This window comes from Camarhynchus parvulus, chromosome 1A, assembly GCF_901933205.1.
Source record: "Camarhynchus parvulus chromosome 1A, STF_HiC, whole genome shotgun sequence".
In the NCBI taxonomy this organism is placed as follows: Eukaryota; Metazoa; Chordata; class Aves; order Passeriformes; family Thraupidae; genus Camarhynchus; species Camarhynchus parvulus.
This window is the reverse complement of record NC_044586.1, coordinates 24,039,531-24,065,113: the sequence shown is the minus strand read 5'-3', so window position 1 is coordinate 24,065,113 and position 25,583 is coordinate 24,039,531. Positions and strand designations below refer to the sequence as shown.

Here is a 25,583-nt window from a genome sequence, read left to right as displayed (position 1 = left end):
CTTACCTGACCCATATCCCTCAGGACTGGAAAATCCACCAACGCACGATCACTCCAACCCAGGCTGCCTCCCATCTTGACATTCCCAGTTAGTTCATTTACACTGGTGATCATCAAATCCAGCATCAAGTTCCCTGTGGTAGGGCTATCACCTGGCTCAAGAAGCTATCTTCCATTGCATTGCTGGCTCCAGAAGCTATCTTCCATGCATTGCAGGAGTCTCCTGCATTGCCTGCAGTTTACCTTGGTACTTTCCCAGTAGCTGTCAAGGTGGCTGAAGTCCCCCAGCAGGACTGGAGCGTGTGAGCACGAGGCCTCCTGTAACTGGGGCGAAAGGCTTTGTCAGTGGGCTCCCCTTGGTCAGGCAGCTGTAGCAGACCCCGGCCACAAGGTTCCTTTTGTTGCCTCAGTGTCTGATTTTTACCCACAGTCTTTCAGCCTGCTCATGGCTGTTCTTCAGAGGCAGCTCTTCACACTCAATGCACCTCTTGACATAGAGGGCAACCCTTCCACCTCTCCCTCCTTCTGTCTCCTGAACAGCTCACAGCCATTGATAGTCACACTCCAGTCACACAATTTGTCCCACCAAGTTTCAGTGATGCAACAAGGTCATGACTTTCCAGCAGCATGGTGGCATCCAGCCCCTCCTTTGGTTTATTGCCCATCCCGTGTGCTTTGGTGTAAAAGCACCTTGGCCAGGCTGTTGGCTGCATCACCTTCCCAGAGGAACACCCCTTCATTCCTTTGAGATATTTCCCTGCTGGTATCCCTGTTGGCTTCTGTTACCTCAGGAGTCCCTGACTCACCTCTGTAAGACTCCACGTGTGCCCCAGTGTGGCCAGCACATTTCAGAGTCAAGGGCAAGGTGCCCTCACTGGTACCGTGTTCCTCTGACCTTTGCATCTCATCCCACACCTTGCCAAGGACAAACCTAATACTGTCCCCCTCCTGAATCAGAGTTGAAAGCTTTGTATTGTCTCATACAAGCACAGTATCCTGACATGATGCTGGGCTCCTCTGTATAATATCCGTAAGAGCAATCCATTTATCACCCCTGTGACAAATAATGGAAAAGGTTTTCTTCTAGCATTTTTCTTTTCCTATTGTAGCAAGCTGTTGTGCTGGTTTCTCCTCTGGAAGCAGTGTAACCTCATCCCTTCAGCTCACAGAGGGTTACATGGAGCACTAAGATGGCCATGGGGTATTCAGAGGTGTGCCTGCCAGAAGCCATCCCCAGGCAGTGGAAAGGCTCTGTTGAGCTTAACTCTCCTGCCCTGCTGCCTGAGGAAAGCCTTCTGGCTCACACAGCTGATTTCCTATGCTTGTTGCATATGCTTTATCTTTACCTCCTCTGTGCTTTGCAAGTGCATTTTCTCTTTTTTCCTCTGACATGCAGTTCATTAGTGTTGCTGTCATGGAAAAGGAGATGTGCAAATCAAGTAGCTGCTTCCTACCTGGAACAAGTAGAGAGATGTGTGCACAGGCACACAGGAATGTAGCTCTTGGATTTTGTCTACGGGTAAGGAAGGACATTAGCATATGGTATATGAAGGGTCATGATCCTGGAAGTGAATAATTCATGTATGTAACTCATTCTGTGCAAATTAAATATTCCCATAACTAAAAATTACCTAAATTGTCTGTGGTACCAACAGGGTAAATATGCACCAATTTAAACTGAATCCATACCATTAAGTGAGTTGAAATATTTTCTTTAGGCACCTGGCTCAGTTGCTGTTGTTTATGCAGCACTCTAGTATAGAAATAGGAAACTTAAACCTCTAGTCAAAGGCCATTGATGTAGGTAGTGATACAAGTAACCCGTCCGGTGTTTCTTCTTCTCACACAAGCTCACCTATTCTTTATCACATGAAAGCTCATTATAGATTTTTTTTCCCCTGGACACCTATTTCTCACCTGATGCTTTCCAAGATCAGAAAATAATTTTTCTTGCTAAATTGTTTCTTATGTGAAACAATTTTTTTTTTTTTTATATGTCTGTCTTACTGCAGTTTTTTTGACAACTGCCCCATAGTCAATCTCAAGAAAGGATTTTTATGTATGTGAAGGTGCTCAAAGATCAAATTGTACCAGATGCTCAAGAAGAATTCCTGAGAAGGTGTTATCTTAAAAAGGTTTATCAAACTGTGAAGTGACTCTGTAGAGCTTTGAGCTTTCCTTAAAGTCTGTTTTCACTCTGGACTGAAAATGGTGTGTGTTATCTGCTAAGCAGCAATCCAGCTGATTTCCAAAGTTGCTCGAATCTGCCTTTCTTGAAGGCAAAAAGGTGTTCCTTTTACTCTAGTCGCTCTGCTGTGCTTTTTGGTTCTGAGAATGTGATCTAATTAATTGGGCTGCTTGAGATGCAGAATGACTTAATCCTTCTCCTTATTTTGAGGCTCAAATAAGATACCCCAGCACAGTCTTGTCTCCCTCATAAACTGTTAATGCATAGTCACGGTGTTAAGTGGCCTTCTTGCAGCTAGATTTTTTTTGTTCCAATGCTGATGAAATCTTGAACTGAAAAAATGCAATCTCCTTAGTGCTAGGTGATCATGTTGCTTATAAAATGTTTTCTTTCAAATACTGTAGGTGGCCAGAAAGTTTCCTGTCTTGTCTATTTTTTTACCATTTTTCTGTTAATGAGAAGTTCATTTCCATGTAAGATGAAGTATTGGTTACCTTTGAAACTGGAAGAATTATGGAGTCACTTTGGTAGTTGTCAGCAGTTTTAATGTTCAGAAGAATTGATGGTCTTTATTCTCAGTATTAAATATATGAAGCTGTAAATGAAGAGAAGAACAATGCAGAGAACATTCTTTGTGTTAAGTTGAATCCAAGATAGTTCAGCTATTGTTTTCTAAAATGCTGTTCACTAGGAGGTGGTATGCTGTTTCTTACAGGGTTTTTTATAAGACATGTTTTTTTCCTAAGGGAGAGGCTGTGACCTAGCACATGTATTACTTCTGGTTAGGATGGGGTTTTTTGTTTGTTTGTTTGTGGTTTTTTTTCTTCTTCTACCCCTGCTCTTATCCGAATTGACCTTGCTGAAGATAAATGTAGCTTGTGTTCCTGCTGAGAGTGTTCTGCAAAAGGAAAGCTTGTTTATCCCCCTTTTTAAAGATCTCTTTAAAAGGTCTAAAAAATGTAATGCTTTTCTCATCAATCTCTGCATCTCTCCCAGCTTATACATGGAAAGGAGTCCTTGGAACCTGTTTCCTTTGTTGCTCCTTATTGAAAAGATCATCTTGGGCTTCAGTCAGGTGAACTTTAGAGTAACAAATGGTGAAGGGTGAAACCTGCCCATAATCTACAGTGGAGCAGAAGATTCTGTGTTTTTTCTCACCAGTCTGTAATTTTGTCTGTCCAGCCCTCCATGGATTCTCTTTCAAAGCCCGTTCTTTATGTAAAGTGGAGAAATCTGTCTGCTTCAAGACCCTTAACAGGCCCGTTTTGAAGGTCTGATAGACTTTAGTGATGAGAAGTTTAGAACCTAAATGCCTGAAGTCTCTTTCTTTTCAGCTTGATATAAGATACCTGAATTTTTCATGACTGTTAGGCACTGGCAGCCTTGTGCCTCATGTTGTGAGTGTGTCTGTCAGTTGTAGAGTTAGAGGTAGGCTTGCATGTTACCCATATTTCACAGAGAACAGCCCCTTGTTTTGCACAGGTAAGTTGTTCTTGACTTAAGACTCCTGGTAGTTGATCTTCCACAGTATCTTATTTGGAGGAAATTGCCTTTCTAGAATACTTTGTTTACTCTGATGCTTTCATAGAACCATTTTCTTTTGTTTACCTCTACCATTCTGGACCCTAGCTGTAAATTGGGTAAAGAACGGTGCCTGGAGGGATCACTAGGATTTAAGCTATTTATATTCTCAAATTTGGGAAATCACAGCCTAACAGAAAAGCTCCCACACTCTGTAAGTAATTGCTTATAAAAGGTTCCTGGCTGCATAGCTAATCAAGCGGCTAAGCCAGGGAATTGGTATGAACTGGGAAAATTGTGGCAGGTTAGCTGCCTTTGGCAAAACAAAGCAAAACAGTTTCTAGGCCCAGAAACCTGACTACTGTAGTACCATACAAGTATAAGGGTATCAGTTCATTCTGAATGTCTTTGGCACAGGTGGGCTCTCTTATCCCTAAGCCAGAGCAGGAGGGAGTTGCTGCCATTAGGAGGGATCCTGCTTTATCCTCTTTGTGAGCTGCTTGCTTCCACTACTTCACTTGCACTAGATCTACCACCTGTGCATTTGCACAGTGGGCAAATTTGTAGCCGGCTAATCCATCAGAAGACTAGCTTGGGGTGGGGGATCTTTATGCCAGATCAGCCATCTGACTCTGCTTACCCTCTGAACCATGTTTGCTGCATCTGAGAGGGAGTGTCCTTTCCACTGGTAATGATAACCATTAGATCAATTTAGCTGTAACATAAAATTGTGCCCAGGTGCCACCAGCACTTAAAAGGGTTTCAGGTCTATGGTACTACTATTTAATAGTGTTTGGAGAAGAATGTTAACCTTTTATTCATCATCTTTCTTTGTAAAGAAGTAGAACACGCAGAACCTAGTAATTTTCTTCTCCCCCAACCCCAAACCCACTCTCACCCCTCCCTTCCTCCCCCCTCCAAACCAAAGCATGAAAGCAAAAAAAAACCCCTCAAGTGGAGGAGTTCTGTGTTAGGTCAGGGTTCAACTGAAATAATAGTCTGCTGCTTCAAAAATAACATGCCTGACAACACACAGGAAGGAACAGTTGTATTTTGACACCTAGAGCTGTGTTAGTAGGGACACATTTCAAGAGTAGGAAGAAGTGACACTGGAGCCTTTTAATTTTTCACTGTGGGGAAAGGGAAACCAGTGGCAGATTTAAAATCACTGCCAGCAGTGGTTGGAAAAGGGGGTGTATTGAGAACTTTGCTTGCTTGTTTTTATCTCTGGAAACAGCTTTTAGTATGCTTTAGCCCTTCAGTGAGGATTGCCACAGAACCTTGAGGCACTTTCTACAGTTACCCTTAAAGTGGCTGAATTCCTGGTTTTCATTGACAGACTGTGCCCAAATACTTAGTTATCTGAGCTGGAAATTTGCACACTAGCATAATACTTGTTTTCATTCCTCAGGAAATGGCAGCATCTTTAATATTCTTCTGCAGTGTTACAAAAATAAGAAAGCATGAAATTTTGGATGGAGGAGAAATTCTGAAAGACAGCTGAATGATGAGCTTCAGATTTGGTTTTCTCAGAAAGGCATTGCCATCTGCTGTGCCACTGAAAGTCTGTGCTGTCATGACTCCTGCTCTGCAAGAGTAATCCTCCACAGGGAGGAGAACCTGGGAGGAGCCCCTGTTGTATCTCAGTTCACTGCCTTCCTCTCTTGGGGACCTGGAAGTGTGAATCACTACTGCCGCAGCACTTGGTAGCTTACAGCAGCTCTTAAATGTAAAGAGCTGAGCAGATAGAATCCACATGTACATGTCTGATGTAAATGTTTCAATATCTTAAATTATCAGAAGCCAGTAATTACATTTGTGAAATGAAGTTGGTTTTATTTAGCTGTGAATAGAAGTGAGGTGAATTTGGTGCAGCCTATTGGTGATTATGGACTGAAGGTGATAGGAATCACATTTTGGCACAGTTTAGTTGTCATCTCGAGCATAAAGTTGATGCTGGTAAGAGGAAAGACTCCAGTATTGACCCCTTTGTAATGGGGAAGAAAGAAGATGCGGGGAAGTACTTTCTGTGCATCTTTATTAGCAGACTCCTTTGTCATTAGTTTATGCCTAAGTACAGGCATTATGTCTGTGCTTGCATGTGGTTTTATATTTTACTGTTTGTCTTGCATGTGGAGTGAGGAAAGTGGAAAATAGGTTTACTGACAATGGAGTATTTGGAAAGAATAGGATGTTTACCCACTTACATGAGTTGTAGCCAAGAGCACTGGAAACTTGTATGCAAAAAGCAGCTTGCTTATTCCAGAGTTGCCTTTCTGTAAAGCATCAGGGATCCTCATCATTTCTGTACAGTATTAATTTAAAAATACATTTAAGTAACTTAATTTTGAGGAAGCTCTTCCAAATGTGGATGGGGCCTTCTCTGTGCAGGAGATTTCTAGACAAAGCTTTAGAGCTTTTTGTCTGGCTTATCCACAATCTCACACAGTCTTTTTTTTGGTAAGATTTCAATTGCCTGTTACCATAGGGGTGCCAAACTCTTACTAAGTTTTCAATAGTGAGTGAATGCAATCCATTTATGTGTCATTTTAGCTTGAATCTTTTTAAGCCGTACTGGTAAAAAGCTTGTTAAGATTCCCCAGAATTTTGGAGGAGAGTTGTTGCGTTGTTGGTGTTTTGTTTTGTTAACTTAAAATGAACCAATTTTTTAAACTTAGACTAATTCCAGATGGTTGTCGCTTCAGCTGTATTCCTTTAGCTTTGTTAGAAGAACACTACTAGCAAGTAAGTTTATTCTGCTCCATGCCTCTGTATTTAAAATGGTGTATGTTTGATTACAATTGGGCAGAAGTGCAGACTTAAATGTATTTTTCCTGATTTTTGGAAAAAAAAATTTCTTTTTTTGTCTTTCATCTGTCTTACTGACTATGAAAAGAGGTCAGTTTCTGAAGGTAAGAATTCATTACTTTCTTTTAGATAATATTTAGTAGATTATTAGAATTGTGTTCTATCTTTTGTAAGACCTTTTTAAATTTAAAAAACTACAATTTTTAAATTTTATTTTTAAAATAAGCATTATATTGAATTCTTTGATCACTGAATGAGCAAGAATAATGCTTCAATTATACTAGTGTTCTACTATTCATAATAAAGGAAAGCTCTCCAAGCATGGCAATGAAAACCAAGTTCATATAAAGTTATCTATACATAAGGCTTTATGCCAGATTGGGATAGGAATTCTGCAGGCAAAACTGGGGTACTTACTGATGATGGTGTGAAATGACTTTAAAATCATGAATTCACAGGATGGTTTGGGTTGGAAGAGACCTTACAGGAACACCTTCCATGAGACCAGGTTGTTCCAAGCCACATCCAACCTGACCTTGAAGACTTCTGGGGATGGGGAGCATCCAGAGCTTCTCTGTACAGCATTCCAGTGCTTCATCCTCACAATAAAGAATTTCCTCCTAATACCTAATTTAAACCTCTTCTCTTAGTTTAAAACCATTCCCCATTGTTCTGTCACTATCTGCCCATGTTGAAAGTTGCTCTCTCTCATTTTTATAAGCCCTTTTAGGTACTGGAAGGGTCTGTAGAGTCTCCCTGAAGCCTTCTCTCCAGGCTGAACAACCCCAGCTCTCTCTGTCTTCATAGCAAAGGTGCTCCTGCCCTCTCATCATCATTGTGGCTTTATAGAAAGCAGGTTTTAAACTTTCTTCTTTTCAAAAGTAGATTTCAGTCTGTCCATTATAAGCCTAGTTATATAACCTCAATATATTTTTTAATTAGAGAAATATGTTCTGAAAGAGGTTAGATTAATTTCCCTAGATTTAGAAAGATGAGTAAAAATAAAACTGAAGTATGATGAGTATTCATGTAATAATTTTAGAAACTACAGCAAAATTATAACTAGTTTTTTTGCCTTAAAGAACGTTTCTCTACAGAGACAAGAACTGGAGAAAAGAAGTTCTTTCTGTGCAGCACATTGTGCCTGAGGTTATGGAAGGAGCCAGAAGAGTAGTTTGGGTTCCCTGAATCGTAAACCCATCCTTCTTAGCTAATTTATACTATGCTGCTCTTATCCTGTTGTGCTCTGCCTAGTCTGTTGGCAGAGGAAATATTTTTCAAACAATTTTATACACTTAGCTGGACTCTGTGTAGAGGATGGTCTTCATGGATAGAGCACTTTGGCAAAAAGTTATTAATAAGCCTTTATTGTTATGGATTGGATCCCAGCCAGCTGCTTAGTGATTAAAGTTTAATTGCATGATGATTAGTTTTCATTAGTAAGCAATTAGCATTCAACAGCAGTCTTGTGTTGCTAAAGCTATGGGTAAGCATAAGTGGCTGGAGCCATGTTGAGGGAGAAGGTCTGTAGCTGGAGATGTGGGCACAGAGCTGTTTGGAATATGGGAATAAGGATTCTGAAGTTAGTTGACCTCATCAGCTTGTTCCTACTGCAGCATTAAGCCAGGAGGGTGGATGGGAGTGGGGAATGGAGCAAACGTCCAGAAGAGCACAGCCTGCACATCAGGCACAGAGACTGGCTGTGGATTAGCCCCAGTGTAGGGAGCTAACAAAATAATCATCGTCCTGAAAAGGCCCTTTGAAGGTCTGAGTTGCTCTCACAGTAACACTGGTTTTCATAGACTTGTCTCTCTCCTTGCCACAACTAGAACTCCTTTTCAGAATTCCCCTCTGAATTGGTGAAATTCCTTTTTTTTACTTTGATAGCAGCCCTTGATTGTTTTGTGCCACTGTGGGGTAAATTAGGAAAAAGATGAGTGCAGGTCAAGGGCTGGGGGAAGTGAAACGGATGAAGGCAGAGGGAGGTAGGAGTGTAGCAAAAGGTCAAGGCTTCTTCGTGTTAGAGGTACAAATGAGTGAAGAGTGCCCCATGTAAACCATTTCTGCTTCACTGAGGAATCTGTTGTGAAGATGAAATACGGTGGTAATTTCATCTAGGCTAAATTAGGGTTGTTAGAAGCCATTCTTCTTGTCCACACCTCCCCTTCTGCCAGCAGTAGTGCTCTGTGACTGAAGTGAGTTAGGTGGGTGGTCTAGCCAGCAAATCCCTCCCTCACCCCATTCCCATTTTAATCAGGCTAATTTTTGGCTGGACTGGCTTTCTTGACTTGCAGTGTCAATACTGATACAGAGAAATGCTAGGCATAAGAGGGGGCTGCAGGCTGTGCAAGAGCAAACTCAGGTCTTAGAATGATTTGGAAGTGGAGAGCTGGTCAAGATCATGACTTCATATGGAAAGTTCTTCCAAAATGATGTTACTAATTATGCAAAGTAGTAAATTAAAAAAAAAAAGGAGCTGTTTAAAGATTGTCTAAGGTGGTTCTCAAATGTATGTATGTATTACTGATGTCTAGTACATCCATCTCATTGTCTAGACATAGGAAAAGATGAGGATTTTCTTTATTATGATGATCCCATGATTCAGAAGCACTAGGGACTGGGTGCTTCCTTCCATCCCCTGGCCTACTTTGCCAGCTGGAGTAGCCTAAAGCAGACCTTTCCTTCCAGTTGAAAGGTCTCCAGTAGCTACAGTTTCTTCTGAGAAATTCCGACAGTACTCAGTGAGTGGTTTAATGGTGTAGATCTACTCAAGTTATCTTCAGACTTGACATAGGAGGCAAAATACCAGCGTAGGACCTGGTCTAAATTCCAGCCCAAGGCACAAGACAGTGCTGAGTGGCAAAGCCTTCCCAGGGCTCTGGGTGTTGCAGCTGCACTGTTTGTTGCCACCTGAGCTGTTGGTGGTAAAAATAGATTGCATATGCCTTCCTGAGGTCTGGCTGCACAACTGATTGCAGCATAAGTGCAGTCAGTCTTATCTCAGCCAGCTGATTGTTGCCTGGGTCATAAGCTTTCCTTCTGTTTGAGAAAATATTAAAAGTTGATGTTAAAAACTGGTTGTGCAGTCTTCATTTACTAGTGATTTTTCTCCCCAATTTCTGTCTTGCATATTTTCTTTTGAATTGTGCTTACAACTAGGAGATTTAACTCAGCTGTATTTCTTTTTCTCATGGCTACTCATTTCACAACATGGTTTTGTTATTACTTTGCACTAGACTGCTGTTAATTGCAGCTTTTCTTGTGCTTCCAAATCCTTTATTCTTACTGAGAACTCACACTTGCTAAATTTCAGAAAGTTATTGATGATTAAAGGCGACTGACCAGCTTCATAAAAGACTTACTGCTAGGGGAGGGGAAGGAGGAGGAGGAGGACATCCTGGCATGAATCTCTGAAATGGGGACTTTCACTGAAGGATACTGCTGCTCAATGTGAAGCTTAAAAGGAAAATAAAAAAGGTGGGTGGGGATGGGAGGGAAGAGTAAATTCATGTGCTTGAGTTCAGATATGAGAACTGTGAACTTTTCTGACTTCTTGCCTGTGCTGTCAGAAATTGCCTGCACGGCCTTTGACAAATCATCTAATTATTCTGTAAACTAGGCTTTAAGATCACTTATTTTGTGACCATTAAGTCAAATTGGTAGGGCGCTTTGAAAGTACAGTATGTGTTTAAGTTGTTAGATGTTCTTAATTAAATTGGAAGATCAGGGAGCTGATACAAGGTTTCATGGTTTAGTCGCATAGATGTAATGGCAGGAAGATAAATTTAAGTTTCTTCATGTATCCTTTAGAGTAAGGTCCAAAAAGATAATAAAAATGTTTTGTAATGTGTTCATTTGCTGTTAGCTTTCTCTTTTCTTGGAAAAGGTTAAAATGCTGAAAATACTAATAGCAATGTACTTGTCCCATATGTAAATTCATTGTTATGTATAATTGTTAAGATTTTTCTTAGGAAGTAACTCTCCAAGTTAAATTTAATCACTAAAATTTCAGACTTGACACAGTTCATAACTGATGCTTTCCAGAAAACCAACATTATTTTTTTGTTTAATATTAACTTTAGGAAATTGTTTAGAAAAATCCAATACTCACATTATAGGTACATAAAACTCTTTTACAGTGGTTTTTATGCAGTCTTAAGTCCTGTACTTAAATTTAATTATTCTTCCTTTGAAGTGTTACAGTTTATCCTTGGGAGGTATAAGGATTCTTTAGTGATGCCACATGGTACCACTTGAAGCAGAAACTTTCAGAGGCAGTTCCTGGGGAACAGGAGTTACAAATAGCTACCAATAAATTCAGTTTCCTGGCCAAATAGCTATAAGGGTATTGCCAAAAGAAGAATTGTCTATTCTGAAGCTATCTTAACAAAGAAGACTTTAATGTTGACTTACTCTTCTGCTTTTGGGCTAGAGCCTTCAGAAGATGAAGGAATAAGTTAGAAGAGGATGTGTTTATGTAAAATAAAAGAAAAACAAAACAAAACGCATATATCCTTTGATTTCTACCTCAGGTGAAAAAAAGATTGATCTTATCCAGTGATTCATTTCTAGTAATCTATGGCTCATCCCAGCCCTTATTTCCTAGCAGAGATTGATCTAGATTTATAAAACTGAAGGTGTGGCTTGCAAATGAATAATATTATTGCCTTTACCATGATTCAGCAGTGTTCTGAGCCCACAAGATCTTCATTAGTCCTTTCCCTTCAGATCTCAGGAGAACCCCATCTAATCCTTAGGTGGAGGAAGTTCTTCTTTCAGGAGAACCACATTATGTCTGTCCTTTAGAGAAACTACTGACACTACCTCAGCTGCTGTGTAATATCCAGCTAGAATGCCATGCAGGCTTGGACTGCTGCTATTTATATTTTCTGCCTCTTCTAAACTGCTGCTAGCTCATACTATGCTTTCCTGTGTCGTGTCTGTGACAAGCCTACAGACTCTCCATGTTCTTGTATAAATTCAGTTTAGAATTCATAAACAGTACCTATCACTGCAATGGGCAGTTTAAGCACTACATATATTATTAAGGTTTGTAGGGGTTTTTTTTCCTGATGATTATTGAATAATGAATTAACATATTCTCTCTAAACCCATTCAAATTTTTGGCCAGAGAATATTACTTTACATAGAGCACCTTCTGTCTGTCTGGGGATATTTCATCAGTATGTGCTAATTGTCTACTTGCCCTCAGCTGTGATTGATGATTTATTGCTGTGGTTTGTAAGATTATAATTTTTTTTTTTAATACTGATACCTTACTTGAGAGCTTATCACTAAAGAGAGATCTGCTGACTTGCAGACATTTTTCTTTCCGCAAAGTACTGTGCCTTTACCTCTTCTCTTGGAGGCAACTTTCTGCTGCTTTTCCTCAGTGGTAGCAACAGCCACCAGTGACCTCAGGAATACTGGCGTGCCCTTCATTACTCCTTGTTGGAGCTCTGCTGCCAACCACTGCTTCTGTGGCTTTCTGGGGAAGCTGTCTTCTTGTTTCTTTAATGGTATTGACTAGTGGTTTTCTTTCCTGCCCCTTTTCTAGAGACAAGTTATTTATTTTCCAGTGTGATAAACATTGTATTTTTTCACCTCTCTTTGCAATGAAATGTATTTTGACTGTGCAGGAGTCATTCTTCAGACCTCAATTTAAGAATTGGTATTCTTAGTACTAAGTGCAATTTCGATGGAATGCTGTCACAAACATTTGTTGTTCTAAATGGTCATTTTCATATTCCTACTTCTGTCACATTCATCTGCCCACCTCCTATTTTCTTATGCCTCAAGCATAAGGCACTCGTCATTATTTTATCTGCCTTTATCCTGCCGCTTTTTCTTCTTTCACATTCAAGAACTTAAGATTTACTTCCAATCAGTACACCCTGGCTAATTTTATAACTTCCCAAATTAAGTGCTTCACTTTCAAACCCCTGCACATTTACCTTTGTTTTTCTTCATGCATTTCTTCAAAGCCCTTCTTGTCTGGGATTTGTGCTGAATAATTGGATATGCTTAGCCTGCTGCTGAGATGGACTCTGCCCAATGCTGCTGGCTCAGTCTCACCGTTCCTATTTCATCCCTTTGCATCCACCAGCGCTTTGTTCTCTGTTACCGAAGTGTCTTGCACAGTGGAGCTCTGTTTATGATGAAGGCTTGCACAGATTATTACAAGTAATGACAAATGGTCTATTTCTGTCCAGTGTTACAAGTGTTTGAGTCATTGATGGGATGGATTTGTGCTGCACCCTTTTTCCTGTCAGGTTGCACAGATATGTAATATCTTCTCAAAATATTTTGCATTTACAGTTTGCTTTTATCAAAAGTATTTCTTTAATTTTAAGCCTTTATAAAGATCTTGTTTCTGTTGTATCCACTGCTCGTAACAACATAGCAATTGTGTCTTTAATGAACCAATATTTTTTTGTTTCGTTTTGAGCCTTTTAGTAAATACTCAGCATCATCTCTTTTTTTCTTTCATTAGAAAAAAGCTGGTCTGTTATGCAGTTTGCCTCTTGAAAACCTTGAGTTCATTGCATTTTTTTGTTTATGTCAGTTTTTTTTCCTTTTTAATATTACTCCAGATATTGATACTCAAAGCTATTGCTTTTCTGGTAATTAATTTATCCAAAATCTCTTCAATTATGATGGAGATGTTGCTTTCTTTTTAGGTAACTGCATGCTGTTGTTTTATGCTCTACATGGTAGATCTTGCATTAAATAGAAATTCATGATATATGTGGATATTTCCTGTAATCAGTATCCAGGATGGCTGGGAAATAAATCTAGTACAGGTAGAAAATTCAACTGGAGTAAATGTTCTCTTGCTGACTGTGCTGTTCCCACTACTCTGTGGGTCCTTATCACATAATCACTGCTTGAAATTTGAATTTCTTTTTCCTCTTTTAAGTCTGCTTTTTGATCTTTCAGACCTTTTTGTAACTAAATTGCACTATTGTTGCATGTTTAATTCCCCAAATGAAAAGTCAAGATAACATAAACTGTATTATTTTTTCTGCTAGACTTGCATAATTCGGCAAATTCAAGTCCCTATACTTACATGTGGTTTTCTGAAATGTTTCTCTCATTCAGGGTGGTTCTTTGAACAAAGGAAAAAAGATTTACAAATTTCTTGGCTTGTTGGACTTGGTGGTCTATATATTATTTTAGTATTCCTTTTAAAATATGAAATGGCTACGTAGTTATGTACTTAGCCTGTTTAACTGAAATTAAAAATGCTTTTGCAGCACCATTTAAATTACTGGTTTTGTTCATTTTGCTAAATCTGTTTTAGTTAGCCACTGGTTGACTCTTGAAGGACCTAACCTCTATTCTGGTTCAGTTACACTGGGTCTTTTTCATTTGGGTTTTTTCTCCTTCCATTGTGTGGAGGAGGCGGGAAGGGTTCATCCCCCTTCAAGTCTTACTTGGCTCTTCAGCAGTCTCATGTATTCATGCACAGTTAAGCCTTTGATCACTCCACCAAGTGAATGAAACAGGCTTGTCAGGAGTAGTGAACATGAATTTATCACTTAGGTCTGAATTTCAGTCTTTTTATAGTGTACAGTTTAGCTCAACCTTCCTGTTAGGGAGGTAAAACTAAAGAGTCTTAAAAACTTGTAACCAGACAGTATTTATTTGGTGCCTGCATTCTTTTTGATAATCATGGGGAGGGGGGGAGTTTGTTGTTCATTGTGGAATTTTACAATCGCATGTCTTGGTCTTCCCAAGAGCTGCCTTTCCAGACAGGTGCAAAAGTACCTTTTGTTGTGGTGTCCTGTCTCCAGCAATGACCGTGTATTTACCATTTCACTGCACATATTCAGAGATTTGTAGTAAACTAGGCACGTGCGGAATGATAGTTGCATATTTCCTCCCTCCTTTCAGCAATCACAGCTTTAGGGTTGTACCTTTGGTATCCCTGTGTTTACCGGGCAGAGGCATACCTATCCTTGATGAACTGGTCTCATCTGTTTTTGAACTTGCTTATCTTTTTGCTAGTGCAGCATTCTTTAGCAATGACTTCTAGTTACTTGAGTGAAAAAAAAACCAGGTTTGTGTTACATTTGAACCTGCTCTTCCTTCTTGGAAATGGCTAAGAATTATTCCCTTATGTGCATCATATTGGATTTTGTAGGTTTCAATCCCCCTTCAGTTCTCTCTTTTCCAAAATACTTAGACTTCTCTTATATACAAGTTCTTTACATTCCTAGTTATCTCTGTGGTCTGTCCATTTTTGTTTCTGATCACTTGTGCTCCTCTCTTAAGAGGGTCATCAGACAATATTACCACACACAATATTACAATGTCAGGCTACTACAAGAGTAACAGACAGACATCATGAACATTTGAGTTTCATTATGGATTTCTTTCCTAAATAACTGCTTACATTTTGGCTGTCCTTTTTTGTGCTTGCGGGGACTGCATGATGTTTCTGTCTAGGATGACTACTTATACCTTCCTATGAGTAGTAAAAGCTAATTTAGAATCTGTCATCATGTATATGCATAGGTGAAAATATTTTTACCACATACATCACTTTGCACTTAACAATACTAATTTTCATCTCCATTTTACAATACAGTTATCCATGGCTGTGAGATGGTTTTGCAGCTTTTTAGTATCACTTTGAGGTCTGGCTACCCTGGATAATTTTATCAACTTCACAAGTTTTCACATCTTGTTGTTCACCCCCCTTCTTGAGAGTCTCTATAAGGGCAGTTGAATAGCTTAAGTGTCTGCATAGGACCTTAAAATTATTGCTGGCAAGCCATTCTTTGCTAAAACTAGATGTTTATTTCTGTTCTTGTTGCATTCTATTTTTCCTTCTAGTTGAGGGTAATAAAATGCTGTGCTCTTACTTTCAAGTGCTTCTGTTCTAGCATAATCAGTTTCGCATGTATTGAATAGGATTTTCCACATTTAAGACATTTTCCAGCTCTTGGATTTCTTGTGGGTTTTTTTTCCTATGCCGTCCATTTTGAGCTGCAGTTTCCCTTTGTGCTTCAGCAGCCTGTGCAGCACTGCAGTTCTAACTTTTTGTTGTTTCCTAATGCAGCTTTATTAGTATAGCATCTTCCAGATCATTGATTTGTCTGTTTGCTGAAATCTTGGAATCTAAATTTGTCCTTTGTTTCTCGACTTGAAGACAACTGTCCAGTTTTACTCCTGAAATATTATCTTTTATTATTTGATTTGCTTGCTACAAGAAGATATCGTTGGCAAGAGATGTCTTTTTGTGATGCAGGTTTAAAGATTTCTATCTTTTTAATTGTGGGGTTCATTTTACTGATATTCTGTGTCTGGTTTTTTTTGATAAGTTAAAATTGTTTGTCAGGAAATGTAAACTAATAGTTCTGTGTCCTTTAGTACTGGTTGTTATCTCTAGCCACAGTCACATAAACAATTTTTTTCATTAACCAGTATCTGCACATCAGATTGGAAGTCTTTTCCTCTCCTGTTTCCTAAAAATGTCTTCCCACTTTGCTTTTTTCATCTTGGTCTCTTTTTGCAGAAGTCTTCCAAAACCACGTATTTCTTTCTCCTGTAGTAAGCAGTATATATATGTGTATACACACACACACACACTTATTTATTTTTAATTTTTTCTTGTAGCTTTTTGAATAAGTTGTCTCTTTGCATCCCACTTTCCATGAAAGAGAATGTGGCTGCCTGCTGTTTCTGTTGCCCTTTCGCCTGGATGTTAAATCTGAGCCTCTGCCGAGCCTGCCAACTGTTTAATCAGAAATAGTCAGAAGGCCCTCCTTCCTAATATTGCAGCTGACTCTGAAGTCCTCATTAGCTTACATCTGCATTTGTGCAGTGCAATTATACAGAAGCAATTATTTTCCTAAAAGCTTATAATTTAAACAGGAGAAGGAGAGAGTGTGAAAAATACATATAACATGTAAAGCAGAGACTTGTACCTGTATAATTAATGCCACATATATTTCACTTTTTGCTTTCTTTGCTTTGTTAGTAACCTTCAGTTGTTGCTTTCTGTTTTACTCCTTTTATGCATTCTTGACACTGGTATGGGAGAAGGGGCAAAACAAGGAGATGCCTAGAAAGCAAAGCAAAGGAAAAAGAAAGAAAACAAACCAAAGGAAAAACTGATCTTTGGAAGAGAGGAAGCCAGGAGGTCTGAGTATAGGGTGTATAACCACTGATCAAGAAAGGATGGTTTGTATTACAGACAGTAGAAAATGTGATCCTGTTGTGAGTGTCCTGGTGTAAACTGGTTTGGTAATTGTTCAGCAAGGAAGATGGCTGAGAAGTCGTCTGAAAACACCTTACATTTGTGTTACAAGCAATTAATTTCTGCTTCTAAGCAACTGTTCCTGCTCCTGCCCAGAATGTTTTGGAAGGGCTAGTCAGCAGCTTCCATCCTTCCACCAGCAAAACCATGTCCCCTGTAGGATTCCAGTACTAAGAAGTACTTTGTCTAGAGACAAAGATACTATCTCTGTCAGTGCAGAGCTAGAGTGAGCAGGTGAGTGTGAGTGCTTTACTTGAGCAGCTTGGTGCACTGGTTTTCACAAGGCTAAGAGCTTTGTGCATATTCAGGAGGAGGAAGTTAGGTAGCTCAGGATAAGTTTATGTTACAACACTTACATGGAGTTGAGTACAAATCTGAAGGAAGCAAAAAAAGGTACTCAAAAGCATACTCCTATTACATATAGCAATGTGGTCTCAGAAGAATGGAATAATACAGATTGCAAGGGGGGAAAAAGCCAAGCATAAAGCAAAAGAAATACAGTTGGTAGGTGCTGTAGCATTCTAAATGAATCAGAGCAGTTCTGCTGCTGCTGGTAGCTGTCCTCCAGCTGTTCACACTTCCAGGTTGGCTGTTACTTCATTTTGGTAGACACAGAATGATGAGCTGTAGCAAAGAAGAAGTGGGCTACTGCTAGCAGGGAGAGGTAGAGACAATGTATCTGACTTTAATACTATTGATAATTTAGTTCATGGGATGGAGTGTCTCTTCTAAATGGCACTTTTCAATCTCTCCAGCCTATTCTAAGTGAGATATATGTGCCTTGTGGTCAGAGATGAATTGTGGAGATAGGACCTATGAATCAGTCTTTGCTGTGTGATCTCTTTTTTCCCTCTTTTTTTTTCTTTTCTTTTTTTGCATTTAAGCCAAGAGTTGATTAGATGCCTGGCAATGATTGCTATCCATTGGCACCTCCCACTGGGAGCACACTCCAAGTACCAGCCTTGAGCTCTTTCAAGCAGGGGAGGTTAAGCAGGCTGCTTACTGAGCAAAAGGAATTTCTCTTCCCAGGAGAGCTGGAGTGCTGTTTCCCTGGCTAAGAATGCTATAATTCCTTTACAAGTGACAAGCAGGCTGCTACCATCTGCTGGCGAATGGCTGCAGGATGGTGGAGTTTGGGTGAAAATTTGCTGGTGGACCAAGAGAACAATTAGTCATCATTATGCTGAATTTACACATTTCCTTGTAAGAACTTCTGTGATTTTATTTTGGTGTTAGAATGTTTCCTAGTTGTAGTGTACCTATTTTTTCTTTTGAAGCATAAATACATGAGATATGTAGCTAACCAAAGCTACAGAAAGTACCAGCAGGAACGAGGCATCTTTTTACCTTTTAAGGCACAGCAGCAATGTCTTGAAAAAGACGACTGAGACCATCCAGAAATTTTTTAAGCTTTTTTTTTTGTCTTCGTGGGAACACCTGGGTGTGTTTGGAAACCATGTGGCACTACATGATGATAGTCTCTTTCAAAGATAAGGTGATAGACTCTGAAGTTGTTTTAGAACCACACAGCTTTGTAGGGCGTCTGCTTTGTTCAGTCACTCAGGTGTGCCAAGAAGGAAGAACTCGAAAAAAAAGAGTAGTTATTGTGTATGTGGTTCCCTCAGCTTCCCCTGAAAGAAGCAGATGGTTGGGGGTCCCGGGAGGTAGAAGAAATGGGGCCATTAGACTGTCAGTGGCTTGTGAAAAGCAGAAGCATCTGCCAGAATGGAGACTTGTTCAGCAGCGGGGGAGCCAGCAGCAGCAGATGATCTCTGCCTTGAGCCGTCAGTGGCATAGTCATCCACCGGGGAATTGCTGTTGTGGGCGTAGCACAGGTAACCTTGGTAAAATCTCTGTTTGTCTGCCAAACTAAAAAAAAGGGGGCAGTGGAGGCTCAATGCACATGCACTGGCATCTTAACTACCTACTTTTACTGTCTAATCAGTCCTAAAATCACAAACAGTTTTAAAGCGTTCTGTACCCATTCTCAGCTGAAAATTTGTCAAAATGCCTGTCACGTTCAGAATGTGATTTTCAGAATAGCGACATGAACCATGCTAGATGCACCAAAGAGTAAGTTCAAAAAATAAATTACCTTTTGGAAAAGTATCAAAAATTTTGCTAGGGGTCTTGTTTTCTGTTGTGTCACACACCATACTCTTTTAAGACATGCCTTTTTAGTGTTAAGAAATATTTTATATAGCTGCAGTTCAATCTCTGCTGCTGTAGCTCTTATGCTCTTATTGACTGCTCTGCACAGGACACAGTGTTCCAGGGGAGAATGACCTTCTGTTGCAACAGTGTGATGGTACGTAAAAGATGAGATAAAGTGGGGAGGGCAGAATGCCTCTGAGGAACAAGAGTAGAAATTCATATCTACATTCAAAAAGAATAGTCAATTTGGGTTCTCTCCTGTTAGAATAATTAATCCCAGTCAGCCACATCTAAAAGCAAGAATAAAGTACACAGGTACAGAGCTCTGTTTCAGAGCTCCTCAAGCTGCACTTTGTGAGTACTTGGCATAGGTGAATCTGGGACTGTTGCCAGTACGTAATATCTTTCTAGAGTTGACTTCAGAGCCAGGAAAAGACATTTTCTGTGGATGAAGTTTGGTTTTACTCCCATGGGAGAGTGAATTACGTTGCAGTTTGGCTAGTGGTCCATATATTTCTGTGCACATTTCAATATTGGTTTAGCCTCTTTTTTTAATCTTTGGAAACTTGCATTGGTGTTCTGACAGGCAATAATAAGCTGCTTGTCTGTCTCTTTCTAGGCCTCAGGGACACTTCCCTTGCATCATAAATACTGCAGTAGTTTGTTGTGCTTAGAATATAGACACAATTTAGTAGGAAGCACTGAAGATCAGGCTGAGGATGCTTTGGCATACCCATAAAGAGAAGGTGTTACTCAAAACTGCAGTTGTAGATGTCACGAGAACTGACGTCTCACAAGCTTTTCTGTTAGTTGCATCTGCTTTGATTTGAAGAGGGCCCCCTGGTTTATGGCTGGAGCTAGTTTTGCTTTCATCTTCATTCAGGCATTTAAATACAAGCTACAGTCATCTCTGCAAAGCACAGAATAGTAGGAAGAACAATAACTGTCAGATATTCTCAGAAGGTTCGGAAATACTGTAATCAACCCCCTGTTTACTGTGCTGAGTGAGGAACTTTGCCGTGGCTGTTAGCTCTGGCCATGTCTGTTCTGCAGATCTCCACTGCAGCGTGTGCTGATCAGGGATTGAAGACGTGTGGGCCAGGGGCTGTGGCCGTGTTGGCAGATGAGTGTCCCATATGGTGGGAATGCCGTGCTCATGTCTGGTGCCAGGTGCGCTGCTGGCTTGGGCACAGCTGTTCGTGTGCAGTGCAGGTGCAGCTCGCTAGTAGCGGCCGCAGTAGAGCAGCCTAGTTCAACACCGGCTTTGCCAGCAGCAGCAGTGATTTTAGATCATGTCATCATCCCTGTGTGCAGGCAGGGACCAAAGGCAACTTCTCACAGCCTCAATTCAAGGTGAATTGTGCCAATTATACAGGGCCTTATTATGGTGTTGGTTGTATTTTAGCAGAATAAACAAAAATCCTGTTTTACTTTTTAAAGTATGACTCAAAAATTATGGTAGTTCCTCTCTTTGTTTTCTGCCAGTAGTTAATTCACTTTTTAATTTTTAAATAGTAGCAGTCTCCTAGCTTTTGGTGAATTCTACCAGGTATGGCTACATCTTTTTTTAAGGGAAAAATGTCAACCTGTCAGAAATCAGCCTTCATCAGAATCAGATTAGTTAACAAAAATCACTTAGTGTATACATTCAAGAAATAAAATGGCTGTCTGAATGAGATGTGAATTACTTCCTTAGGGCATTTCTTAAGTCATTCAGGATGAAGTAAATGGGTGAGAGACTTTCTTTCTGCTTTCACAATTGTCTGATATTATGGTCGAATCCATCATTGACTAGTTGAGCTAATAGGATTTCACTAATGAAAATTGAACGTGGTCATCAGATGAGTCTGAGCTACTTTGACAATAATTATATGAGCATCCTTGTTGCACTGCAAGAGTGGTTTTTTTTTGGACATGAGCCATTTCTGTGATGAAAAGGTATTTTCCCATGATGGCATCTTCTGCTCAAGATAAACCCTTTTTGATCACCTGTGAAAAAACTTTGAACTTAGCCATGATCATCTTCAACTGCTTGTGATAATGAGAACGATGTAACCAAATTACTTTTATGGTGGTGTCTTCTAAATCACTATTTGTTATGCTAATTCTCCTTTTAAAGCTGCTGTAGGTTCAAAACCACTCTTTTTCCTCCTATTTTAATAGTGATGTCGTTGTCATGTACTGAAACACAGGCCAGTAAAACAGATTTGAGAACTATTCCGAATTGTTTCTGAATGGCTGAACATTTGTATCTCTTGCCTGCTTAGTGCAACTGAAAAGTTCATAGTTTGAAAGAGCTTATGTTGTTATTTGTTTGAAAGGCCTTTATTTGTATGGTGTAGAAAGATAGAGTTTAACATGATTTATCAAAAAATTTGTGCTGGAATGTGGTTGATACAATTCCCAGGAAAATACAGGTATTCAGAAAAATGGCTGCAATCTTCATTACTGTTTTTTGGTTTCCCTTTCAGAAATGTTCCCATTGCCAGGAACCGGGAGCCACCTTAGGCTGCTACAACAAAGGCTGCTCCTTCCGATACCATTACCCATGTGCCATCGATGCAGGTAGGAACACATGACAACTGTATTCCATAATTACTCAAATCATACTACACTAAATAATTCTGAGGTGCTTTACAAATTACTCCCTCTCAGTTTTTCTCCTACTGTGAAGATAAAAGTAATAAAAATGGTGAGAAACGGCATGCAGTAAACAGCATACAGTAACATGTTGGGACAAGATGGAGCTTGTAATGAAAAGGAATCTGCCTGAAAGAGCAAAAAAAGCCTGACTTGGGGGAGTGCAGCTACAGTGACTGAAATTTGGCTGCAGTGTGAGAACTGATCACTCATTTTTTACCAAAAATAGAAACCCTTTGTTAAAAGGATGTAAGTAAGCAGCAAGGGGGTTTCTTCTTTCAGGGTTATACTCCTAGGGGTGGTCCTAGTAAAGATTTCAAGTGTTTGTGTTTGTAGAATCATCAGCACCATTTGCAGCACAACCATCCTTCTCCCTTCTTAGAAGCATTTCAGCCAGTCTCCTGAGTAGGTCCAATTTTCATCCTTATACAAGCTAATTGTTTGGATGATACTATTTCCAGCTATGAGCTTGGGCTTGTGAGTTTGGTGGGTTTTGTGCAGTAATGACAGTTTTTCATGGAGATAAACTTTGTTCTTGGGTAAAAAAAAATTCAATCTCAGAGTAAATAATACCCCACTTTTCCAGTCCCCTGTAACTCACTTCTGTCATACAAAACTTAGTCTGATAACAAGCAGGAAAGGATTCAAGATTACAACTCTAGACTGGAAAATAATTGCAAGCTTCCTGTTCGTTATTCCAATTCCACAGCAACCCACTTGTTCACCACCCATTTTATGCTGTTTTCCAAATGTTAGAGTATTTGAAGTAGGAATGCTCATTTCTGTGTGACTGCATTGCACCTCTCACTGTGAAGTCCCACCCTATTGGAGATGTGCATTTTATTCTAACAGGAATGTTATTTTAAAATTAATATTGCAGTGGAATATTCTAGTACCACAGTACTACTAGCAGAGAGAATTCTTGACTTCACATAAAAGAAAGATTATTCAGGTTGCAAAAATCACATACTCAGAAAAATACCAGATATAAGGGTGTCCATTTAAGTATACTTTTGGTCTTTTATGAATCTATCTTATAGTAATCACCTAATCAAAGGTTGATATGTCTTTTCATAAGGCCCTACCTCAGCCTGTAGGATGGAGGGGTACTCATTCATGAACATATGTTGTCCTTGCTGGATCTGTGTCACACTGCAGATGATTCCTTCTCAGTTCTGAAGGTAGAACTGGGAGATTTCCTATAATGTTCATCTCTGTCATGCCTGAGAGTTTCATGAACATTAATAAACTTGCTTTTGTACAGTGTGTTTGAGACACACAATCACCGATCAGATTCACATTCATGTTGTGTTTAGTATGTATTTGTTTCTGGTTTGTGACTTGCCCTTTTCAGTACCATGAAAAAACAAAAATTATAGTGAATGTTCTCAATAATTTGAGGGCTTAATTTAAATTCATGTTTTACTAGATACAGTATGTAGCATTTTCTGGGTTCTAAATTCAGAATCAAAATTCAGATACTCTCCTTTTCCTTCAGCTATATTAACTCTACTCCACTTCAGCAAATGTAGGATTCTCCAAAATGAGAAATGTACTGAACAATCATGGCTGATTCCCAAGAGCAGTTCTGTGTCATGCATGGAAGAGGCAGCATCATGTACAAAACCCAGTATATAATCATACTATTTAGTCCAATTTAAATGTAACATGTCTGCTATATAATGTGTAGGCATGGGTTAGATTAAATTTGGCTTTTTTTCACTTTTGTCTTGACTTTGCAACCTGTGAGATTTTTTTAGAGTAGCTTTTTGTGTTCAAGTCAAGTTCCAAGGCTATGCTTACTTCTTTTAATTTTGTTATGAGACATCATGTTGTCATGTGGCCATCTGTTGGAGTGCACAATTCCAAGCTAATTTCCCTCCTTTGAGTAATACAGCAGTAATAAATTGCAAGAGCTGCATGGAGATGGGATACTTGGACTGTGAGGTTTCACAAACATATTTAAAAAATAGTGGAGGAGTTGGTAAAACTGGTGAGTCTGGTTTCACTTCAGGAAGAGTACGGTTTAGTGAGAACAAAATACTTCATTGGTGCTTTTTAAATACATTTTCCTATCTGTTTCTTCCTTTTCATCTGTATGTCTGATGTTTTCTCTTTGGCTTCTCATACCAGCCACAGGTCTTTTATCTAGTTGCTCTCAGGCCCCTCTTTACAAATTTCTTACTCCAGTCTCTTTGTAAGACCCAATTCCTCCTAATTCTTTCTGACTTTTCCTTTTTCCAATTTTCTAGCTCTCACTCCGGCTTCCTCCTCTCTGCTCTTACTTCACCTCTTCCTCTCCTTTCTTTTTTTCTAGCTCTTTTTCCTCTCTGGCCTTTGTTACTGCCATTTGGTTCTCCTAACTCAGCTCCTTGTCACACCTCACCCTGCTAGTCCTGGTTTGTTCTTGTATATTGTGCTTTATATTCTCTGTTTCACCTTTCTATGCCTTGTTCCAATCAGTTCTTTGCTTAGCCTCCTGCTGGCACTCATCCTTAATTCCCTGCTCCTGACTCTCAGTAGCACTGGTCTCCCTCCTGCTAGCCTTTATTCTTTCTGTACCTTGGCTGCCTTTCTCAGTACTGTTTTCACTTCTGTCTGCTGGACTAGTGCTTCCCATTTTGCAGTTCTGAAATGGTCACTTTCTTCTTTTGGGTTGCTTGAGTGTTAGAAATGTCCCCTGACAGCTTCGCTGCTTTTGGGACTGGTGCCTGAATCTGAGGGCAGAGAGGTTCATTTACAGGAAGGGCCTGATCATCCCCAAACAGAAGCATATTTGGTGGAATTTTTAAAAGCTACTAGCTAGCTTTTAAAATCTGAAAGGCCGAGCTACTAAAATCTAATAGGCGTCTTCTGAGGATGTGCACATGAAAATCCCATATTGCTTTTCAAGGAGTTCTGTTTGCTGGTTTTGTGGTAGCTGGCAAGGGCATGCCTTAGCTGAAGTCCAGGTCCTACTGAAAATCAGAATATTGTAGAGCTTTTCAGAGAAAAAATCCTGGGATGTTTATCATGGGCGGAATAACTTTTTTCCAAGAAAGAGTTTTAAGGAAATCGTTGGGCTGCTTCAGCTGAAGTTTTCAACCAAAACAAATAAAAAAGCCTCAGCTTTAAGTAGATTCTCAGCATTTAAAATTTCAGCCTGATGGTGTGACAGTAAAAGACCTTGTTTGCAGTTGGTTTTATCTGTGGTTGTAATCAAGCTGTCTTAATCTATAGACACTCTTCAATAAATCTGTGTAAAAGAAATAACCAAGCTATATGGCATAAGGTCTGGTTTTCATTTATAACCCAGCAGAAAATGTAGGCTTCCTTGAGAAACAAATCAACATTATTTCTCTTTGCTCAGCCTGTAAACCCTTTTTATTGGTTTTGCAGTTCTACTGTCTTTCTGTAGTGAAACTGTACAGGTGCTTCTCAGCTTCCTTGAGCTCAGTGGTAGCTCCATTTTGAAGTCAACCATCCTGCTTTGAAAGATGGTGCCACCTTGCTTTTTATTTAGGATCTGTCACAGATTTGTTCTGAATCCTCAGAAATTTGTGTTAACATTTACAAGGGCTTTCAGGCTTTTGGAATATGTATGACTGGTTTTGTATCTCAAAGAAATAAAGCCAAACAGAAAACACTTGCTGGAGTGTTTTTTAGGGTATGTTGAGTCATACACACTTGGTTTGTCCGAATTCCTGGAAGTGACCGTGCCTTGGTTGAGATGAAGTACCCGTGTTGTATTTCGAAGCAGTTCAGTGTGAGCTGAAGCGTTTCTGCCTTTGCATCAGTGGGTTAGGAGTTGGTCCCAGTCAGTTAACTGTGCCTCATGAAAGGCAGAATGTTTTTGGGAAAGGGCTGGAGGCTGCAGTGTGTCAAATGGCTTCAGTTCTGAAGGCAGCCCTGGCGTGGGACCTGGGCTCTGGCTTCTGCACCAGTGGTTGGTGTCCAACCCCACCCCGGTGAGGGGCCAGGCTCTGCCCCGCTGTTGCTAATGGAGGGCTGTGCAAGGCACGTGGCT

The 25,583-nt window shown here is 39.8% G+C and overlaps 1 protein-coding gene across 7 annotated transcripts in view; it reads left to right on the top strand.

Annotated features, from left to right (window-relative positions):
* Positions 1-25,583, top strand: part of TCF20 (transcription factor 20) — a 131,122-nt gene that overhangs the window by 93,874 nt on the left and 11,665 nt on the right. For all 7 annotated transcript variants that reach the window (XM_030960558.1, XM_030960560.1, XM_030960554.1 and 4 more), the window contains one exon: positions 21,409-21,502. In XM_030960558.1, the coding sequence (XP_030816418.1) occupies positions 21,409-21,502 (94 nt within the window). The remainder of the gene's footprint in view (positions 1-21,408; positions 21,503-25,583) is intronic.